The sequence below is a fragment of the Mastigoproctus giganteus genome, chromosome 2, assembly GCF_048544385.1.
Source record: "Mastigoproctus giganteus isolate SK-2022 chromosome 2, ASM4854438v1, whole genome shotgun sequence".
Classification (NCBI taxonomy): Eukaryota; Metazoa; Arthropoda; class Arachnida; order Uropygi; family Thelyphonidae; genus Mastigoproctus; species Mastigoproctus giganteus.
In genome coordinates, this window is record NC_143576.1 from 210,509,056 (window position 1) to 210,533,701 (window position 24,646).

Here is a 24,646-nt window from a genome sequence, read left to right on the forward strand (position 1 = left end):
AGAAAAATACAGTTTATTATCAAAATAATTAACAAATAATCCCAACTTTAGAACCTTGCCACGTTGTCAAAATCTATACCCCTTACAAAGCGTTCTTCGATATCGCCTTCCACTCAACCACCATGATTCTCTGATACAGGAATCCTTACAGTCCCGAAAATATGAGAATCAGTCCTAATCCAAGCAAGATTGCTGATTCAACAGAACAGAAACCTCAAAAATCAAAGCCTCAGAACGCAGACATATTGAAAATTCAAACAGCCAATAGGTTTAAAATGCCACGAGCTAAAAGCGATAAAGTGGTGGCTACTGTACTACTCTGCACAGTGTACAAACCACAAAGATCTCGTATACTCGTTGTCTTTAGACTTTCTTAATCACATTACCCACATTATTATTATTTCTCACTGATTGGGGGTTCCACTTCGTGACGGGTATTGCTACCAAGTACATAGGGTGGTTGTTGTTATGTCTGGTGTTACTGTTTGTCGACTGACTATTCTGCAGGTGTTCAGGATTGCGACTTTCTGGAGTTCCTTGTAGGTATTCGCTGGGAGACCTATTGCTGCTAGGCTGTTATGAAGGATCTTTGGCACCACACCGGTGGTTGACACGATGATCGAGATGGTCGTTTCTTGTTGCATATGCCACATCTCTTTGATCTCCTGTCTTAAGTCTGTGTACTTCCTAATTTTTCCTCGTGGGTTTTCTGCAGGTTGCCACTGTTGGATACAGCTTTGTCAATCAGATAGGCAGCCATTTCTTCCTTGTCCACAAGGGTGATGCCCGGTCTGTTGTGAGGGATTGTCTTTTCCGTTATTATGGCGCGGTTTCAGTATAGCTTGTGGGTTGGGGTCTCTAATATCGAGCTGACTGTTTATTGTCACGCATTGAAACATGTCTCTTACTATGCAGTCTCTAGGAATCACCAAAGATTTGACCACACCTTCCAGTCTAACAGAGTTCTCAGCCGACTTTATAAATAGGTCGTATTTACTCGTGGATCACAGCAGCGTTATTTGGTAACAACATGAAAAAATTAGTGAATAGGCCGGGGTCTATACAAGTTAACTTCTTTCGATTTTTATGCTACCACCAGCGAAACCCTCCTCACCGCAACTATTGGCGCCCCTTCAGAGAAATTCGGTTTATTACCACTGAACCTACGTAAGCAGAAGCACGGACTGCAATGCAATTTATCTACAACCTAATCGATTTTTCTATAGATTCACCCCAACCTCCAATGTCAGAGCCTCATTTCCTTGTACTGCCCTTCTCTGCCCATGGGCACCGCAATCTTGTGTTCCATATTGAAATACTAATCTTTCTCTCAATACCGTTGTATCTTTACAGAGACTTGTCAATCACTGGGATTCAAAAAAAGTTTGCATTCACCCAGAAGTAGTTGTGATAGAGGGTTTAAATAAACACCATGTATTGCACTTTTTCAACATAATTACCGGACAAAATGACAGTTTTGCCACCTCTCAATACATTTCCGCAGGCCGGCTTTGAAAAAATCCTCTGATTGCCCTTCAAGCCACGACCCGACAGTAGAAATCACCTCATCATCAGCAGCAAAGTGTTTTTCGCGAAGAAAGGACTTCAGTGCAGGAAAGAGAAAGAAATCCGAGAGTACAAGTCGGAAGAATAAGCAGGATGCAGCAACATTTCAAACCCACATTTGAGGACACACCTCACTGCAGCATGCGAGGAATGCGCAGGGGCATTATCGTGGAGAAGCAGGCCACACCTTTTGACAGCTTTTCCTGTATTTTTTTCCTTTTATAGCAGCACGTAGCTTTATAAGGAAGTTGGAATAAAGCATCGTCGTCACAGTACAACCCCTTCGAAGGTAATCTGTTAGTATTACAACGTGCAGATCCCAAAAAAACTGACAGTGTCACCTTGTCAGCACTTGGTTGCGCCTTTTCCTTTTTGGGGATGGTGATTCTGCATGCTTCCATTGTTTTGACTTTTGTTTAGTTTCGGGATCATAGTGATGGATCCAAGTTTCATCCATGGTGACTAGCCTTGGAAAAAAACTCCTCTTGCTTTTCCTGGCACATCGACAACGTTCCATGTGCATATTGTGCCCTTCCCTTCTTCTGGTAAAGGATCAGATGTCTGGGAATCCATCTAGCAGACACTTTATGCAACTGTTGATGGATGATGTTCTTCGCAGATCCTACACTAATTTGGAAGTCTGCAGATAGTTCTTTGATGCTAATATGGCGATCTTTTTGCAACAGTCTCTTCTATTACAGCAATTTCTGGACGTCCTTGAATTTCTTCATCTTCCACATTTGAATTGTTTATACCAATGTATAACAACACTGTAACCTGGGCATTCTCCATAAACAGCGACCATTTCTTCATGGACTGTTTTGGGTGTTTCCCTTGCAGAAAGATGAGCCGAATCACTGATCTGTATTCCACTCTATCCATCATGACATTTCATTGAAAGAATTTTTTTTATCCATAGAAAATTTAATAACACTGTATCCTCGTAGGCAAACTCCGAATCAATGTTTAATATGTATATCTGTCCATTCCTCCTTCAATACAGCGGTCAATTCAGCTACTAACTGCAAGAGCGTTAGCTTTTCTCGAAGCCGACGTTCCAGTTCATCTCGATGGTGTTCAAAGGGGTTAAGGGCGGAGCTTTGGTGCATTGTCATGCTGAAACAGAAAAGGAATCTCCCCCTACTTCTTCCATAGTGTAGAAAAAGCAGAACTGTCCAGAATTTCAGAAATTTTGGATTATTCTTTCAGGAATCGTCTTTCCTGAAACATTGGTATTCATTGTTTCAGGGAAGATGATCAATGGACGAAGCTCCCAAGCCAGTAGAAACAATCCCAGACGGTGGCATCATCTCGGCCAAACTTCACAATTTCTTCGACATACCCTGGAAAATAACGTTCTGCGGGCATCCGCCAGATCCAAACAAAGCCATAAGATCGGAAAACCAAGAACCATGACTTATCACTCAATAATAGAGTTTTCCAATGTTCCACAGACCAATTACGATGAGTAGTAATATACGAAGATGGGTTATATACCTGGGTAACTCCTCCATAAAATCCGACACAATGGAGTTTCTTAGGTGACCTTGTACTTAATGTCAGTTCCTATGGCCTCCTTGAAGTTTCTTTCTTTACAGCATTGATGAGGACTGATGGGATCTAAATACCACTCTTTTATGCGACCTCGGGTATTTTTCTGAGATTTGGAAGAACGTTTCGTGGTTGTTGTAGTACCATGGAATTTCCATTAAAGATTACATCAACCATCTTTGAAATCTTGAAGCAATGACGAACGTTTGGTTTCTAATATGATCACACCCAGTTGGAAGTTCCAAAGCTGAATTCTTCTGTGCTACAAACTAATTTTGCGACAAATTTTTTGACCGGAGGTGTACATTGCGCAAAAGCTAACGTTGGGTTACTAACTTCTTTAAAAGCAGACGAAATCGCTAAGGGATAAAGACTTAAGACAATACAGTGGTGTGAAAAAAAAAAGTTGCCTATTTTTTTAACTAAGGGTAAAGATTACATTTAAGGGTCGCCTTCTTAGGAGCGTGCGTGCAACTTTCATTAAGGGATTTCAATCTTTAAGGAGTTAAGGCGATGAAGATTGAAATCCTCGACATCGCAGATTGCTGTCGGAGGTGCTTGCAAACGCGCGAGAGGCGTCAACTAAACATATAACAAGAAAGCTTTTTTTTTCTTCTCTTTTTTTTTTGCAACATCCAAGGCCGACGTACTTAAGAAAAACCTGTCTTTTCTTGTTTTTGTTGGCGTCCTAAGCACAGACAAGCTGTGGGAAAGGGGGAAATTGCTTAAAACACTACATGCACATTTTCTGTCAAACTCTAATGGACCTTTGGTGTCATTAGTCAAGCGGCAAAGATTTATGTTTGGTTTAAGATATGCACCGAACGCTAATTACAGCTTATAATTACAGAGCCGAGATATCTCACCCTAAGTTGGGGTTCGTAGCATTCGTCTGCGAAATGATAGTAAAGCAATTACACTGGCCCGTTTGCAGTCTCATTTCATATGCTCTCCTTTGTCATCTGTGAAAGGAAGGATATGTCGTTTTACCTGCCACGCCCCCTTTTGGGCGGTGATAGCATCACCTAAATGGTGGTTAAGTTCCTTCGGTACGGTGGGGGGAAATTCGAGAACACATTAAGGTGCGCCTCTGCTGTTTCAACTTTAGGCATTCCAACTAGCCTTCCCCGTTGATCTGATATGTATCGGGGAAACTGTATATATCTAATTAAGGTTGTCTGGCTGTTCGTTCGCATCCCCGCCTAATACAAGCCACGTGTTGAACAGCAATCCAGCTATCCATCATTCGGGAGGTAGCGGACGGATTCAACTTCCCCAGAAGGAACAGTTTGTGCAGATGGATGCAGTTCGTACGCGTTTTTTCTTTCTTTTTTTTTAAACCCCTGGTTGTCATGGGGATCGTGTTTAAAGTGACGAACTCGATAGGTACAAGAAAGCTGTTTGGGTCAGAAGTTCCATCGATTTCCTCTCTTCCTTCCTCCGAGCATCTGCTGTCTTCACTGTCTGTCCATCCGTCCACACGTAACAACTCGACTTCGTGGAGGAATTTTCGAAGAATTTTATATTTGTCCTAAATTTTATTAAAATCAGACAAACAGATATCGGCAATTACTATTTCTTTCTTTCTTTGTTTCTTTCTTTCATACACATAGGTTTACTCTGTCTGTTGGGCGCTTATTGGGTGAATGAATGAGCATCATGGCCGATGCGCAGAAAAGTTCTCGATTAATCAATGCGCACATGAAAATCGTTGTTATTTTTTGAAGAGCTCGTGTTTTTATCAGTTTATTATAAACACAGCAGAAAGGTGAAACACCTGGTTGTATTTCAAATTTTATTAAAATTAAAGGAAATATAAAGTACTGTATTGCAAAAAGTATGAATGTTGGGGTATGTTCCATTAAACGAAAAGAATTACTTTTATACGCTGTTAATTAATTAGTAATTAATTTGTAAAAAGTTAATCACTTATTTACTTCTCGCCTCTGTTAACCACAGAAAGTAAAAATAATTAATTTAAGAAAATATCGAATCGTAGCAAAAAAAAAAAAAAAAAAATTGAAACACCAAAATATATCGCAAAGTAAGTTACTGAATATTAAGCGAGTTGTTGATCCTCCACGGGCAGCTATGAAGGAAGGGATAAAACATGGTATGTAGTGAACCAGGCACAAGAAGGTGAACATGCATTGGGGAGGGGGGGGGGTTCGTGGAAGTTGGGCCAATTCATTTCATCACACTGCTGGGAGATGCAACTTGCCAGCAGGGAAAACAATCCGGATCACGAGAACCCTGCAGTCTTTGATGGCTCTCTGGACGCCCCTGGTCAACCACATCACATTCTACAACATTCTTTATCGCTACACCATGACTGAAAATGATCATTCCCATGAGGATGTTTGCCCCTACAGCCTTTGGTGGCTCTCTGGCGCCCCTGTTGAACTACATCACATTCTACCACCATTCTTTATCGTTACACCATGACTCCGTGAAAAAGGCCATTCCTAAAAAATAAGCCTTAACACTTACCAATACATTCAAGAGAATTTAATGGTAGTGGTGAGTATTTATCAATCTTTTTGATGTCTAATGTTTCCTTATTTGATCTCATTCATACTTTCACTAAATATCATCTTCAAAATGCAACCTTCTCCGGATTCATTGAACAACTAAAGATGATGGAACTCAGTAAGGGATGTTCAAGCACGAGTACTATTTTTGCTAGTTCCAGATAGGTCAAAGTTTTATGATTTGGGGAAGATGTCTCCTTATCTTTTAGACGATGCATATCGATTGCCAAGCACCGAATCTATAGTTGCTTGCACAGAAAAGAGCTCAGCCAATACGAAAAAAGCCTAGAGCCCATGTTGGTAAAAGGAAGAACGAATCAGGAAGATAGAATAAGGGAGTTAGCGATGTCGTAAATTCCAATGGAGTGGCTGTAATTTTCTGCCATTTACAATCGTTGATTCCTTATTCCTTTCACCCGTAAACTATGCCACAAATACAAGATTCGCAATTTCAGACGATGGGTGCGTTAAAATAGAGAGACTGGCTGATTTTTATTCTTGCTGGACACCACCCTTCTGATTAGTGGTTGATTATTAAGGAACTACAACAAGACTTCTCCTCCACTGAATGCTCTTTTGGGATGTTCTTTGTAGCTCTGTTTTGAGAGCGTGAATTTAATTTCAAACAAAACTCTTAATTTCATAGCAAAAGAGAAAGAAAAGTTAATTGTGTTACTGGATTACGATTTTGTCTTCAAAAATGTTTTTAAGTGCAATTAGAGTGTAACAAAGTGTCCAAAAGCTGGATTTTTCACTGGTCTAACAATTTAAAATTTTGACTTCTCCACTAGAATCCGAACCAGATCGAAACCTCTCTCGCGAAGAGTTCATTAGCATTAAGCATAATGGAGGACAGGGAGTCGTTTGCACGAAAGATAGAAGTAAAGTTTGAGAAGGAAGAACGAATCAGGAAGATAGAATAAGGGAGTTAGCGATGTTGTAAATCCCCCTGGGGTGGCTGTAATAATTAAACTTGCATAATAGAAAAATTAATTACTAGCTGTCCCTCCCTTTGCCCTAATTATAGCCTGTCAATAACGACTTGTTGTTTGTATGTGCAGGGTGGGATTCCTCCCATTACGCCCATAATGCGGCCTCCCTAGTTGTCTTAGATTTTGAAAAAAGATTCAAAATTCATATTTGCAACCACTAAATAAATTAGCGAGTATTTTTAAAGGTCCTCTATCTTTTCTAGTGTCATTCCTTTCTGGTCCACTTGATCTAGCACATCCTTTGACTCTTCATTGCGTATTTCAACAACTTCATCGTTGATTCAACCTATAAACAGAACTACCAGCTTCAGAAAACACGCAACTGACACAACGAAGCCTAATGGTTTTGGTTGCATTAGGATCAACATATGGAATGTCGCAAGGCTGGGTGCATGACTATATAAAGTAGCAGAGAACTCTTTCTCTCACAGAGGGGTTCGCCACATGTCACTCAACCGTAGAGGTCTGAGTTCAAATCCAGTCGAAGAGTTTAAGAATTTTAGAAAGTTGTTTCAATCGAGACTGTGGTAAATCGATCTCAGATAGAGGGAGTAGCGGTTCCACCATGAGTTAATCCAGGGTTTTCAGCTTGCACAACGTGTAAATCAGTCTGTGAGATGCAAATATCTTACTGATTAAATATAGGCTACATTACCTGTCTATTACTACTAGAATCCTAAGAATCCTCTAACCGAACTCTCTGAGTGTTCTGCTTCCCTTTAAAACAAGGAGTCATTCATTATTTCATTCATTTCATTCAATTATTCGTTGTACTTAGGTCCCTGAAGTTTGTAGGGACATTTTTCCAATGATGACCGCAAACTGCCACTTTACATTTTAAAAAAAGTTGATGGAGCTGATATTCAGGTCCCACTTGTGAGTCAAGTCCGACCAAATTTCAGCAAAGTCCAGTTGTTCTGTAACAACCAACTCTTGTCCTTGCACCTTCATATTGAGAGGACTGTTAACAATCCTAGAGATATTCTCTATGCTCAAAGTCCATAATACTACGACTGCCTGATATACTGGAGGTTAGCTGTCATGAACCAATTTAAGTAGGGGTAGGCAGAGATAAGGGGAATTCCATACTCCAAAGCAATGGCGGAGTCGTTTTGACACTTAAGCAGAAGATGACTCTAATTACCCTGAGCAATACCACCACGTTGTTTATTTGAGGCTTGAAGTGACCAAAACCATTGTTGATTTCTACAGCACAGCTCCAGTATCTCCCATCTTTTTTTTTCGTATAGTATGAATTATGTCTTCATGACCAGCAACGCCTAACATGTCTTATATTACCAGGCTTCCGCTAGATGATCCACCGGATCGAACCTATTGGTATCTGTTTAAGAGGCATCCAGACCACTTAGTGCATAATTTTGCTGGCAAAATGGGCCATGTGAATGCAGGGGGAATATGGAGGGCAATATTTCTAATTATATTGCCAGTGCCACGCTAACTTAAGAAGATTATCATATCTGTTTTACTTCATCTTCCATCAATGTATAGTGAACAGTTAAACTCACGGAACAAAATTCATCTGCAGAAAGAAATAAACCTCCCAAAAACGTCTTAATTTATTTCTCAAATATACGTGGTCTCATTGACGTCCATTTCAGTTTATAACCTACTGAGCCCTATTCACTTCATCTGTTGGGGTCTCAACTATCAGTTGCATCAACCACCACTCATCTCGTTTGTCTTCTATGATTATTCGTTATTCCTTCCACTTTAAAGGTGGTGCTTGTGCATATGTCCGCTCTCTCGCATTCCTTGTCAGAGACTTTCTGGTCTGAAATCTCCTATTTTTAATCTTGAAATCTCTGGCTCAAAATCTCTCAAATTCGTTTATTGTCTCCAATTCCACAAATCACTCAGAACTTTTTTATTTTCTCAATGTTTGAATTTCTTAATGTTCAAAACTCCAGTCAGTTTCAATTTTATAGGTGCACGGTCCCAGAAGGTAGAGTTGCTAAGGTTTTTGCTAATGACTTCACAAAGCATGTTCATTTACCTACCAGAACACCACACACTCCTAACACCCTTTATCTCTTCCTCACTGACAGTCACAAATGTCCACACATGTGTCCCAACATTCCTCCTCACACCGGGTGGAACAAGCCCGTTTTTAAATCTTGTCAATGACGCGAGGAATTTTTATGGGCTTTTTCCACTCCGTAGCCCAGCTAGCCAGTCTCAGAGTGGACAGCAAGATTTTTTGCCTTCAGAAACTCACATTTTTCGTGCAGCATAACCTGAAAGTTCGGCCATCTTTATTTGTTCGATCATCTTTATTTTTGTGTGGATTGCCGAATTATACTGTTCCTGTGGATGCAGACGGTACAGCCTTTTTCATAAACGGATGCCTCGAAATTAGATGTAATATAGCCTGGCTTAAACCTCATCTTTATAAACCAAGGGGGGGAGGGGATAGATGGGAAACGGAAAGGCCCATTAAACATGCTAGAACAGATACGAAATGAAGTTTTCCGTGTCTAATCGCACAAAATGCTAGTTGGCAATTGCTTCTTAACAAGATTGCGTGACGTAATTAGTTGGACCACGCCCTAAGCTACCCTTTTTTTATAGTTTGAATATTCTTTTCGGATTAAAAATCTGATTGAGCTTTACATGTTTAATACAACCCCTTCTATATGTTTTTCTCTCTCTCTTCTGCATAACAAAGACAATTTTTGAAATTGCCTGCTTCATTTTAGAACGTACATATACAGCGGTTACAAAAATAATATTCAATCATACCCTAAATATGTAAAATTCCCTCGTTAATGGGATCATATTATTAGTACCATACAAAATGTCAGAGAGCAGATGGACCCTGAAACAAAAAGAGATAAATTTCCTTTAGATATCAAGATCTGGAAAGGTCTCCGTTATTTTAATAGAAAGATAAGAAATGATAACGCTTAAAAGCTTTCCTTCAAGTGCAGCAATTTCTTTTATATCAAAGCTTCGATTTAAAAAGGTTTTTAACAACTGATGTCTCTGCAACAGCACCTTTAACTTACAACTATCATTCTCTAGAGAGACTTGCCGAGCGTATAATCTACGCCATTTCGAAGCACGTAATTTTTTTTCTTTCTTTCTTCATATACAATGATCTTTATGCACGAAGGGATTCGATTTCTTGGACCCAGCCCCATTTTTTCGGCACACGCTGTTAATTCTACTCTAATAGTAGGCACGGTTATCTGATAACTCGTTCATTTGGCCAGAAAAAGAACTTTATTGTCGACAAAATTACCTAAGCGATTGCTAGAGCAAGTGTGCTCCAAGGAGACCCGTCCAGCAAGATTTTTGTCACGTGAACTTGCCATATGTCATAGAACATTCGCCAGTAGCGGTGTACCTGTCTTGGTCGTCATGTCTCGAAGCACGAGACTGACTAATGAAGGCTAAAACATTCGAGTGTGGTTTAAACTAGCCTCGATCGATTATGAAATTGGTCATGCTTCATCGAGGCCGAGACTGCATGTATGTACTTGAGAGAGAGAGAGATTGAATAGGTCGTGCAGGTTTCATTTATTATTCATGTAGCTTGTCCTCTTTTTTTTTTCTCCACGATGTGACAATATTGCACTAAGGGACTTACATAAACTCCTGCTTCTCCAGTCCAATTCGCGATCATAAAAGGTGACTTAATCGAAGTTAATGCGAATATGGCATAAACCTTAATGATATTCAAGCTTGATGTTTGTACAAGGGGAGGTTTAAGTCACGCAAACCGAAACAATACTTACAAAGTAATCGCATTTAGGCCTAACATGACATCGCATAATGGACTACTGAATCACCAGGTCCGTTTTTTTGAGCGGTTTTCAAATTCCACGATGCCTCTTTCATTCCTGGTTTCTCTCAAAAGTACCACACCACACAAGATTATCAAACACCAACCGATAAGATAAGTATACAATACACCCCGAATATCAGTACCACTTCGAAGTCTCCATTGTATTCATATAACTGATCATCATCTAACAGAGTCCAATCACGTTCCGTTGTCCATGTGTCGCCCGCATTAACGTCACCTATTTCCAACATATGCTATACTGGTGTGTGATTAATTTCCTCCTAGGGCCAAATAGTCCACAGAGCTCCACTCATTGGAATTACACAGACGGTCGCTAATGCAACTGGAGAGTTCTCTTCGCTGGCCAAGTACTTAGATTCTTATTAGGCTTAGGCACAGCGCGTGTATCCTGTGCGTATGTGTGGGTGGGTGCGTGCGCACTGTTGCTTTTCAATAATGTGAAAACGTGAAGAACTTAAGGAAGGATCGATTACGTCTGGTGGGCTGTTTTGTGAGTTCTAATGCGGCTTTAATGGTAGCCGTGGAAGATATCGAGACTCTGATTGCCTCGGTAAAAGAGCGAAGAGTGAATTCAACCCAAAACGCACACGCTTTTCTATTAGCATTTATATCCTGCCATAAAATTCAAAAAAGAATGAATAGAATTACCAGAAATTTGATTCGCTATGCAAATAATTTTCACGCATGCGTTGTGATATTAAATAAGTTAAAAATAAATAGATTAATAAATTGTGGGGAGAGAAATATGCGCGTACAGTTAATGGGTATGTTTGTATCGATCTATTTGACACATTTATTCATTTTAAGCACTGCACGAACCAGACTGACACTAACCTTGTTATGTTTTTGTCTAAAGGCTTCGGAACACCACGTGTTGCTTTGCTCAAGGTGTAATTCTAGGAAGTACTCCGTTCTCCATACCAATTGGTGCATTTCATTATTGCCCTGCGTGTGGTTATCGCATACGAGTCCAGACATTGGCCAAAATGCAATTAAAATAGGATCCACCTGCGTGTTTTGTACAGGTTTCATAGATAATACACATTCCTATCATAATAATGTAGACCACCTCACTATAGTTTCCATCCCATCTGGTATTATCATAATTATACTTTGTCTGCTAACAGGATTACTGTTATACCAATCTCGCTGTGTACCATCTCGTATACGTTGAAGAATTACAAAAACATTAATATTCATATAATTTTGGGGGTTGATGCAATAGTTGTATCAATAAATATCACCACAATGCATGCTGGAAATCTAGAAACCGTTGACTTTCAACTGCCCTTGAAATTCATAAGTTCTCAGGAATCAGGAATAAGAATTGTATACTGTATTTTATTTAATGTACAATTAAATAAAAACTCCCCGTTCTAACAATACTCCTTGAATTTCAGTAATTTTGCAAAGTATCTTAATAAACATCAGGATATTTCTTTAAGTATTCTTCTGTTAGTTTTAAAAAGCTTATGCAGGCTGCTTTAATACTTACATCTCAGAAAAAAATTTTCCCAGGAGTTAATGGAACCCACTGAATATTTCAATGTCAACATTGCGATGATATATGCAAATGATCAAACAGGCTGTATTGTAATAGAGATTACTTCAGAACATCTCATCGTGTACGGTAACATCAGTTGAACAGAACCAGTTGGAATGAAGAATGGCAACGGATTGCCCTCAATGTAAAGTTAAGGTTCTATTTCGAAAGTAATCGTGTATGGTGACGCCCTATGAAAGGGGATGTTCCACCTGTATTCAACAAAGGCACGCAAAGCGAACAAGGATTCACGATACTTGGTTTAGTTCAAGAGTCTCATAGATCGAAGTTATACTGAAATAAAACGCTTGTCCAAGGTGTTGGTCTTTCATTGTGATCACAACAAGAACTAACGTTTCCGTTGTGGAAGCAGCAATACATGCTAATAGACACGCTTCCGTTAGTGTCACTGCAACTGACTCAAACATCCCTTTAGGAATGGAGCATTCCATTTATCAGGCTCTTGGATGCTACAGGGCGTTCCCTTGCATTCAACACTTACTCCAAGAGGAAACAAAATGGTCGCATATGGAACTGTCCCTTCATCATTTAATGCAAAACAATAAAAACTGAGTTTTCTTTATTTTTTCCAATTCTCCACCTTGTGGTCTTATCTTCAATTGTGTCCCATTTAGGAGTTCGTTTCGCTGATTTGGCATTCAATTTTTCAATGCGAATTTCTTTGAACTCTAATGGACCTTTTGGGAGTCTCAAGGAAAGAATTGCAATAATATTAACGCTTTTTGGGTGGATAATTTCTTTCTTAAGCTATGAATATTTTAATATAAAACCTACACAGATAAATAATTCGTATTTCACTACTGCTGGAATTCTTATTGTAGCTTCTAGTAACACATATTCAATGTCTAACGTGTTAATGTTTCTTATTTACTGGGTTTCTCAAGGTTCGGTTTAGCGATAGATTTTTCGAGTGAAGATACAACTTAATACCGACAACCTCACTGCGATATTGAACTTTATTACGAGCGGATTTTATTGGCACGCGTCATGATATACCTATAAAAATTATAAAACGTCAATGATGAGGCAAAACTTGCTTTTCATTTGTTATTTTATACAAATGTAAACAACGTCGTTATGCACATCCGCTTCCGATAAGGAAGGATGCACTTTATAACCCATTCCTCTTGAATTTCACTGCAGCAGAAAATAGCTGAAATGCTGCATTTTAATTTTAAAATGTTTGATTCTCAGCTCTTTTCCAAGGTCTTGTGACTCATATCTAATGTTTGGCCGTTCTCGGTGTTGGGGGATATATTTCTAATAATGCCGGTCCCAAGTTATCTCTATAGTTACCATTACTATCTACAGTGATAGTAGCTACTCCAGGGATAAGCCACACCAAGGCAGTGCTTCCTTGAGAGAATGGATCTTACCTGTCTGAAAATGCCCTCGTCTTAAACAACCCTCGAGGAAGATTCGATTATCTGACCGATGCCGAACCCCTTTTTTATCATTTTTATCACTCATGTTCACTTCTCTTCGATTTTTTTAATCCATCGGGCACTACCTCGACCACTCCCTTTGTCACAGAGGCACATCATTTGTCATAACCCAGGTACACTGTTTTGCATAGTCCAGACTAACTTTTATGTGTTATACGAGTAACTGTTTTCTGGTTTTTATTTTTGTGGAATGGATTCACACCTTTGCCTAAATAAATTCTGATATAGCAAATTCAGATTTCAGTCATCTGTTCCTAATATTGGAAATTTAGCTAATCTCAAACACACTCCATCCAAAGCTCCTTTTCAATCAAGAACTATTCTAATGTAGAACTCCCCACCAGCATAAACCGCTCCCCTGCTAATCTCAAAGAATCATTAGTGATTATTGGACGCAAATTAATCGACAACCAAGGGTGGACTACCATTACGACCTCCTCCCCCTCCAGCTTTACATTTCGGTTGACCTAAAATATCAACGTGCGCCGTCTCTCAGACTGCATCTCTAATTATCATCACTCATATTCTTTGGTAAATTATCATTTATCTGACCTACATCCACAAGACAGTTCTCAATTCCTCTGTAATGTTTTCAAAATGATCTTTCGAAGGTGGCTACACTCTATAACTTAACAGGTACCAACGTGCTCTTGATATCATTGAAGATTATGCTGAGTATTATCCTCTCAGTGACTCTGCACTGTAAAACAATGTACAATTAACATCAGTGTGATGGTGCAATAGAATTTCTGTTAAGTTTAGCGGTTCCATTTTATCCGAATGCTTGTTTTTCTGGGTGTGTAAATAGAAATACAAAATATACATTCTAAGATATATTCCAATGTAAATTTTAAAATATTACTGAGGATATATATAGGCCTACTCTCGAAAACAGTTCTGCGTATACTCCACGGTCTACCATTGACACCATAAGAGGGCAATAAATAAGATGCGAAAGCTAGTGTGTTTCAGTAATGCATAATGGTTATCGAACCCATTAAGGATCCTTTGTTTTAGCTTACTCACGAGTACTCTTGGTAAAAATAACTGTTGCAGATGCCTCGCCATACCCTGTTCTTTTTATATACTTCTTTTATCCTACAGATGGTGAACGGATATCAATTTTCATCAGTCCTGGTTCACTCACACGTTACCATATCCGAGATATTTCGTTCTGATAACTCAATACAACGCATAACTGAATATAATTTAAATAATTTGGAATAAACTTCTATCTAGCGTTGTGGAAGTGGGTAAATTTGAATAAATTTAAGTATAAGAATAAATAATAAGTATTAATAAAGATAAAGACATAAGAATTAATAATAATAATCAAAATAAGTATAAGAATAAATTTGAATAATTCCTCCTTAAATTTTAGGAGTGCTTTTTGGGGGGAGGCTGATGCTCTATAAGCTTGCTTCCTTGCATCATTTGTACTACTAATACTAATTATTTCCTGTTCAAGTTCAACAAATATAAGGATTACAATCAGTATTGAATAGACAACAGGAGAAGAGAGGGAACGTGTGTTGCATGAGACTTGGTGAGCCGCGAAAGGAAAAAGGTTGGAACAACTGCTTTATCCCATCAATAAATAACAGATAGTACCTCGGAAACTGCAACCTTGCTGGAGTTTTCACATATAATCGCGCCTCGAGTGTATCGAAATTGGTTCAATAACCAAACACCTTCCAACCAACGGTATTCCTGTGCAATATAATGGGAATATTATCACGGTGCACACTTTGATATCAATGGAGCAACACTTGGTGCCACAGGTTATCTGGAAGTTGTTTCCAACCATGTGCATCCCTTTATAGCTATGGTGTATCCATTTACAAGGGGATCTTCCAGCAGGATAGTGTGCCATCTCATAAGATCATAATTGTACTGAACTGGTTTCAGGAACACGAGAATGAATTTAGCCTATTTGTAGTGACCTTCCCAGTCATGGATCTCAATTCAGATCAGTATGTGCAGAATGAGATGGAAATATTTCTTCGGAGTAGAGATCCGCAACCAACCAATGAAAACTGCGCGAAATAATTCAATCAGCGTGGACCAACATCCTATGGCGATCTTTCGACACCACTTATCCAGGTTTTTCTGAGGGCTAAAGGTTTTTAATGGCCTACTCGCTATTAGATAGATGTCCCTAAAAAAGTGGCCACTCAGTGTGCTGGAGCACCCTGCTTGATGCTTTCCAAAATAGCCAAGAGGATGATTTTAGGTCTGAATCTGAACAATAATCCTCGAGACACTGATTGTGAAGATATTTTTCATTATGAAAAAGAGTAACGCAACTCTCCTGCTTCGAGGTTTCAAAAAGACTATAATTGGTTTTGTATGAAACGGATTACAAAAGTCGGTTATCTATCTCATTTTCAGGTTTTTGACTATGACGTTTGACAAGAAAATTCAAAATTAATTGTATTTTGAAAATCTACACTGAATAATCTTCAATTTCAATGATGCTCACGTAAAATATTTAATGGAGATGGAAATGTATGATTAGAAAGCAGCCATTGCCATTAATAAATCTAAATGTGGTGACAGTTTTATTACCTGATTAAATCAAAAGGATAATTATTGTACATAATTCCTTCTTTTCTTCATTTCCCCAATCGTTTACAACATAAAAATGTCTAATGGTCACATCTGCTGCGTGAGCGTTTTAAGCACTAAACAAACTAAGGCTATGAGGAGTCAGTATATTGTATCTGCGTGTATTCTGTGGTCGATTCTTCCGTTTGCTGAATGAATAAGCCGCGTTTCCAGGAGGAAAAGCTATGCAACTCTCGTCGGAGACCGACTAACTCAGCTACATTGTGAAAAAGGCCCATAAAAATTCCTAGCATCATTGACGGAATTCAAGGTAGGGTCTTTCCACCAAGAAGAAGAAGGAGGAGGACAATGATTCAACCAACTGTGCTATCCACGAGGAGGGCTCGCTTTTGCTCAGAAAATGTTTTACGTTCCAGAAAGTCGTGTGTTGATATTTTATTTCTGTATTTGCTGTATTGTATAAATACGGGACCTTACAGATTTAGCTTTGCCATCTTTGTATTGTAATACAGTCATACGTAACATCAACATAAGAAGTAGGTCCTATTATAATTCGATTTTTTTTTTCTTTTTGTTACAAGTTGATGAACTCTACTAATAATGGTACCAATTTTTCGGCCTACTTGATGCTATTATTGACTTCCATTGAAATCCAGAAGACATGGTTTGTCCCGAAGTAATGCCCTTCTACAAAGCCATTGGTTCTTTAATTTTGTCAAACCATTAAGAAAAATTAATGGTATAGAGAGTCCGAGAGCTCTTTTCTATGCAACAATTGCTGAAGATACTCAACGATTCATTTAACAAACTCATATTAGCTGAAATGTCAGTATAGACGGTTAGGAATCCATTATACTCTTCAGATGTTTATATATCTAACGTTTATATTTTGTATGTTCTTCAGCCAGTGTTTTATTTAAAAAAAAATCCAGTAGCACATAATTAACTGATTATATTTATTGAACTGCGTCTTCATTGTCAATTGATCACTCAATTTCAAATTGTCTACTTCCAGAACCGAATGAACGGCTAGAAAGTCACACGCGAAGTCCCACACCTCAAGAGAGGCCTCTGTCTTTGAGTTTAGGCACTACAGCATTCAGACCTGTAGCTAGGAGGTAGGTGAGTGAACTTATATCTGTTTCTTCCATCCTTAAAAATTGTATTCTTAATACCTCACTTTTATAATGGAAGATTCGAGAATTCTAAGCCTAACTTTAAAAGCCAAATTATCAATTTATTGAGGTACTAGAAATTCGCAATAAGGAGCTGGACATATGATGAAGATTATATCGAATTCAGTAAATATTTTGCGTTGAATGAGATGTAATATTTGTGCCTACTCAGCAATTTGGAATACAAAGCAAGATCGCCATGTCCACAGAACATGTTACAATGGATGTTGTCAGCAATAATGGTGTTAATGATGAATATAAATTTCGCTGTTTTTAAATTGTTTTTCCAGAGAGAGGTAGAAAGTTATTCCAAGGTGACAAATAACCTGTTCAAGAAGATACTTAAATAATGGGTAGTGGATGTGTTAGGCTTTTTCTTAATGCCAAATAGAAAATATCATTTACATTAATTACACACTCAAAAAGTGCTCAAGTGTTATGTTCTCTTTAATATATTCCATCCTTTATAGCGTGCCCTTACAAGAGTTTTATTATTTCTTTGCAGCGAAGCCAGTTCCGCCTGATGGTCAACAGTCAAGGAAATATTTCTCAATACATGGACATGTGCTGTTAGTGCGACCCATTGCCAGTTGTAAATGATCCTAATAATTATCTGTTTGCTCAACAAGTTTGAATATTTTCTATCTCGTGCAGATTAAAGACCTTGAAATATGCCTAGGGTGTAAGCAACACGGTGATTAGCGTCTCTTACATGGTCGGTGTACAAGGCGCGGGTCACATCTAATGGATTACAAAGGTGGTGTAAATACATGCATATCTAACACGGTGATGATGGAGTTGACAAGGACAGAAGTGACAGTGGAACACAGCGCCCCCTATTTGAAATGCGTGCGAAGAACAGACAGTGTGAACAGATGCATTAAGTTGAAGCCCGTCTTCGATGGAAATCGGTTAACACAGTTGAGTACCTGGCTAAGTTAAATTTCGCTCTCCATAGATTAATGTTATTAATTAAGAGTAAGAGGATTATGATCTAAGTACATTTCCTTAGCTCTGTACACACGTTAGATGTTATATAATCTCTTAATCTACATTCTGTAAATCAAAACAACAAATTCGAAAGATAAATGCACTTCTAACCTAACGTCAATATGAGTGACAGTAATTTGCTTTTCTAAAATAATTTGTTTCCTTTAAAGAGAAGAAGAGTCCGTGAATAAAATATAGTAATACAATAGTCTTTTTTTTTTAAATTGAAATTAAGATCCATTAACCGCAAGAGGACTCCACTGTGCACCAGTGGTAGCCATCTTGTGGTTGGCGAGATTCACTACTGTACGTCCATTTTTCCAATAATGGGATAATTATCTCTTTCCGTGTATTTTACAATCCCTTTATTGCATTAATTGGCAAACATCCGTAATATATTGTAAATGGGATAGAATACAAACAGAGAATACTTAAAATTTTATTAAGGAGTGTACAGTTTCGATTGGGGGCAAAAATCGTGGTACTTCTACGTGCTCTAAGACGTGTATTTAACGGATAAGATAGTTAAATGAAAGGGGGAAGTCTTTATATTTGAGAATAACACATAAATACAACTATTTAAACGTTCAGCAATACTAAGTATGAAAAATTCCGCACACGACTCGAGTACATCAAATGCCGGTGAACTGATCGTTAGTTAGGATTAAACAATTATGCTTATCAGATTAAAAGGATATATCTTACAACCGCCACTTAAACACAACGTAACCTTCGTGTCTTAAATTATAACCATAAACTATTTTTTGCTCGGTCTTTCCTTGTATAAAAGTTCTGTAATGATTTACTATCATTGAAATGTAGCCTAAATACTGTGCAAACCTTGAAGACTGATAAATGGACACTCAGAATGTTGCAGGGCAAGATATTCGAGTAGGCAATGGAATTAAGGCGCGTATTCAAGGAACTACTGCGCCTTAACCCCCTTCCCCCCTCTGTACAGTGTAATCTTAGATGAAGTGTGGATAACCTACAGATATCTGTCTGTACCATACCTACTAAACCCTAAGTACTTTAACACGTAGCTTGGACTGTACTTAATAGAACACCTATATAATAATAAAGAGTAAATGACGAATGAATAGTCCATGTCTCTCTTTCTTTCACTATTTAAAAAAATTTGGACACAAATGTTCATAGAGTAATACGAATTTCTGTAAAAGCCTGAAGAAGATCCAAGAAAGTTCATCCCGGAGATTTTACTCATTAAATACAAGTAGTACAAACAATTCTTCAGCATTTGTAACTTCATGATTTTTCGTGATTATTTTAATGTCTGTGATAATATTAATTAACGCTTATTTTTTGCTGGGAAAAAGAGTACCATTTCACGGTACTGCAGCAGTTAATAATTGTGGTAAGTAGTGTGCGTCATTCATAATGATATTAACCAAAGTAGTCCCTTGATCAAAATTCTTTGACCGATCATTGATCAATATCAGTTGTTTTTGCGCCAAAGCAACTAAGGCTATGATGTGACAATATCTGTAAATTTCATGTATTCTATGGTTGATTTTCCTTTCTTGGAATTAAAAATTGGAGTATTCAGGATTAAAAAGGAAAATCAACCAACACCAGAGACCGACTTAATTGGCCACAGTCTTAAAAAATCCCTCATCTCGACGAGAATCGAACAGCGACACTATTTGGCAAATGTTTGAAGCCCGATCCTTGTCACAGACAGAAGGAATTAGTAGCGAAGGTATAGAACTCTTCTTCCTTCCTACATGCTTGAAAATTATCCTAGAACATAAGCAGTTCAGAGATATGTTGACTTTCCATGGCCTTCGTTTCATTGGTGCTTACCTTAAAAAAAATCAGTATTATAATTTTCAAATTACGAAAGAATCCAACCTTATACTCAAGGTAGAGCTACTTAACTGTCCGTCCGTGCTTTCTTATTTGTTCAACTGGACTAAAAGCGAATTTAAGTGCAGCCGTCCTACATCTCTCTCTCTCTATGGATTTTTTCTTGTAATAATTCAATTGCGGAACTACTTTATAACTCACGTGCTTTTTCCCTGACACTGTTCTCAGTTGGGGCTACTAGAATGCGCTTATAGATAGACGATGTTTACCCAGATGTGCAATGAGTAACAGAAAAGTACAGGGAGTGCCAGGTGGAGCAAAATATTCTGAGCAGTAATAGTTACTGTCTTGCCATAACCGGCTGGGATGCGGAAGTTTCGCTCGTGTTGGACGATAATTAACACGCCCACCCTTAAAACAAACAGTAAATTCAGGCGGATAATCTACTCTAAAAGTAAATCTATTCCAGTTTGGAACGACAGGAGAGATCCTTGCTCTACCCACCTACTTGGTGCATTAAGAAGGCGCACATTTACGAGTAGCTAACTCTACATGGTTACGATTGTATTTTTATAAGCTTCGTGTTGGTGGATTGCGCAGTCCACTGGGTCTTCATCTGATGACAGAGGCCTTTTATTATAGGGACCTCCTTGGATGCTGTCAGTTCGGAAAACAAAGAGAAATAAATCATACAATGAGACCCAAATCCGGACACAATCAATTTGGGTTTTTTAGCTATACAAAATCCATTTATTGTGGCCATCTATGACCATAATAAATGCTGGTGTCCATAACAGTAAAAGATGAGCAAGTCTATGACTGATATCGACACTAGAAGGTTATCTAACATGTATCATTTATAGATAGAAAATATCTCTGTAAATTACAAAAGTGTTTTACAATGTGCGTATTTTTCAGAAAGAGAATAACAGTAAAAATCTTCTATTAATTTCTTAAGTGTCTAAATTTTACTTTAGAAAAGAATGGGAAGAAGAAACAGCAGTCCACAGATATATATAATTTCTCTTTCTTCCTGTGTCAAGACGAAAGAAATCTGCACACTTCTCTTTAAAGGGAAAGAATCTTTCTTTATTTAATAACAAATCAAGTTTGTTGACTTTAAACATTTAAAGCTAAAAATAATGCTTTAAAAAGTTTAGACTGAATTTAAAAATTTCCATTAAAATCCCTAAATGAGAACTAGCAAAGAAAGTGCAGTGTTTTTGCACTTATTCTAGCTGGATGGGGTAGACATTTAGCATAACAAGTTTAATGAGTTTTAATCCTTTTTGATTTTATTTCATTCTCTGTCTCTCGTAATGAAGGTAAACGACAGAGAGAGACAAAGAGAATAAAATAAAATAAAAACGAAAACACGTTAACTATCAATTAATCATATTATACGTTATCGAAACCATTCTTGAATATATGTTTCTTCACGATATTGGCCTGGAGTCTTGAATCTACGAAGATGAATCATATTTCATTCGAAAAAAGTGTCAACCAGGAATGAAGTTTAGGACATTAACCAGAATTTAATGAGTTACGTTTTAAATATGAAATTAAGCAATTGATGCGTCAGTGCAGATGAGAAACTGATATTTTAAACGTGAATATTATAAGCACAACGATAACAGGAGAACCAGTAGTGTAATGAATAAAGGTGTTTCATATTATTGTTGGTTTTTAGGCGCATCGGCAACTTAGGCAGTACGAAAAAGATTGTATTATGTCTGCACAACTGCGTGTGGGTGTGTGTCCACGAGCCGACCTGCAAGTTGTGCTAGCTGAAAAACCAGAAACTCTAGTTCCTCCTTTGAGATCGGCTAATTACAATTTTGATTGAAGAGGACTTCAGAAATTTCTCCACTGGACGACGGGAATCAAACCCAGACCTCTCCAAACGAGAGGGGAGTGACGAAACCACTATACTGTCACAAAGGACTTGTCTCATGTTTGTTTTCATTTCTTCAGATATACGTGATCAAATCCACACGTAAGCATTTTTATTTAACTATTTTTTTTCTAACCACTCCTTGATTCCTTTGACAACAAAAAAATTAACGAAGTCTTAAATAAGAGAAATAAATAAATAAATAAAGCATTTGACCGAGAAGCGAATTTACTGATTAAATAAACTAACCACTGAACATTAAATTGGAACCCTTTATAACCAACCTCCACGGCATTTTGCGTCCCTCATGGACCACAAATATCACAGAAAAGGTAGGCTCGTGTTTCCATTAAAGAAAGTCTACACCGAAATTACTGTCTGTCAATGGTTTTTAAAGTAATGTATTCTAGTGAAGGATTTTACCAGGGCCGGATCGGTAAGTTTCGGTTCCGACAGCTCCTAACCGTTTTGTTTCCATCTGAATTCCTTATGTCATGATTATTAGAGGATGACCAAATTAGCTGTTGGCTATATGAACACATTGCTAATGTGGTAATAAAATATTTTGAAATTTGACTATTTTGAAAGACGTTTGAGAAAGTGTGCTGGATTCAGTATATTTATTTTTTATTCTTTAATCCATCCACAATTTTAATCCTACCAGTCTGTACGCCAGGTTAGCTCAGCTTGTACTTTAAAAATGCATATGTTCCAAGTACCCATATAATTCTTCTGAGATATTTAAATTAGATCGACGTTAAGAGGTTTCTCCGCATGGTCAATTCCTCCGCTTCAAGTTAAAGACGATAAGTACTTGTGATAGGGGACCTTCATAATAAAAATTGGCTTAAGACTAGCTCCCTTTTAACGAATGGTGAAATGATTATATTGCAATAACCAAGTTCCCAATCAGATGGGAGGAAAAAGCATTCAAAAGTCAAATAACTGTTTTGCATCCCTTTTAAAAAACGGAATCCAAATTTACAGTTGAACAACATTGGGCGAAATATCTAAAAGGAAATGTAACCTTTTTTTTTTCAGTACGCAATTTCCGTTATGATGTTACGTTGTCATGGTTACCACTCTACCTCTCCTTAAATAGCCAAAGATAAATTTTAATAGCTCCCACCTTTCTGAAGGCAATAACAAAAACTCTTTTTATGAAGACTCAAGACCTGGGGACATTGGGAGGTGGAAAATTAAAATATCTAATAAACATGGACCGCTTTAAAGCCACTTTCGATGCATCCCAGTCCACACTTAAAAAAAGTTAGAAAAATATTGAAATCTTAAATACTTGTTTGGAATAACATTCATTACGAGCTCATATATGAGATTTAAACAAACGATCCATGATTCCAACGTGTCTTCGGTTGACATCCGTAGATACTTCGATCAATAGCTCATCGTGTGTGCCTTTTAAAACGATTATTTGCAAATATGTTTAATATCTAGTAGTTTCGAATACAAACAAAGCTTAAAAGCCATCACTCTTCTACGATTGCGCAAATACAACGAGTTCCTTTTCTTTTTTAACATGCGAATTTCAAATTATAGACCTTATTCGTCAACTAACAGTCGTATAATTTCCCAAAAGATATTTTGTTGATGCGTCCATCGTTATAATGTTTCCTTTTGAAAGACATCTATTGTCATTATTTTGATAATATTTGCATCGATTCTTTTTGCCCAATGGGACATTTAGGGAAACCATAATTACATGGCCTCTGTGGAAATATACAATCGGACATGCATAAGCTTGCATTATCTGATTGGCAGGAAGTTGGTCGTTGGTAAAATAAGATATCGATTATCAGTCATGGCAGGGAAAAAAAAAACCATTGACAAGACATTTTAAGTGTACCGCTTTTAAAGAACTGTTCACACAATCTCTCTTACCAAGAAACACTGTTATTAAGACAGTCGATGCAGAAGCCAGAGGGTAAGGAAATGGCAATCATCAATAACGTCAGTAGGCCGGGTTCCTTAAAAGATGAATGCCATCTATTATTATGAAAACAAGTCGGATGGAGGTGAAACTCTACAGTCGGAAACCAACAGGTGTGCATGTGGCAGGTGGCCAGTTATCTTCGATGCAACGTGAGTTAGTCAAACATAAGTCCTGCTTTGCTTGTCTCTCGCTCGACAAAGACATAAAAATGTGTTTCCTCTTTCATATTACAGCGAATCAATTCGTAACTGCAACATATACGGGTCGAGAACGTTATGTTTTATTTATTTATTGTCAAAATCACGGCTTTCTCTTGACATTGCATTTTAGGGCGAAATACATTTTGAACAAAGTCAGTAGGTTACCACACATATTATAAAGTCGATGGTGCCCTTGGGGAGTGGCATAATAATTAATGAAAATGGTGTCACCACACCTTGTGGTATTGCATACAGTATGCATTGAAACGAAGCTGTTTTTCATTTGTCAGAGAAGATGGATACCACACCGTCAGGGTTTGTAAAATCATCACGCTGTAAGAGAAATCGAAAGAAATGGCCCAAAATTGAATACCTCGCGTGATCTGTTTTATACTTGAGTGATTGATCCGATCCCTTGAGAGCTTTTTTAAGCGAACTCTTCGGTGATCTCAAGAATGAACAGAAATTTATTTATTTTACTAACTTCGCTGGAGATCGCGCAATTGTACTTTCATTTTAGGGGACTACGTAAAGTAATTCTATTAATGCAAAGATCTCGAAAC

At 37.9% G+C, this 24,646-nt stretch overlaps 1 protein-coding gene across 1 annotated transcript in view; it reads left to right on the plus strand.

Annotated features, from left to right (window-relative positions):
- LOC150090028 (iroquois-class homeodomain protein irx-2-like) overlaps positions 1–18,141 on the plus strand; it is a 60,342-nt gene extending 42,201 nt beyond the window's left edge. Inside the window, exons 6-7 of the mRNA XM_090368941.1 lie at positions 17,062–17,168; positions 17,727–18,141. Coding sequence (XP_090225067.1) covers positions 17,062–17,168 — 107 coding nt within the window. The 3' untranslated portion in view covers positions 17,727–18,141. The remainder of the gene's footprint in view (positions 1–17,061; positions 17,169–17,726) is intronic.
- The last annotated feature ends 6,505 nt before the right edge of the window (positions 18,142–24,646 follow it).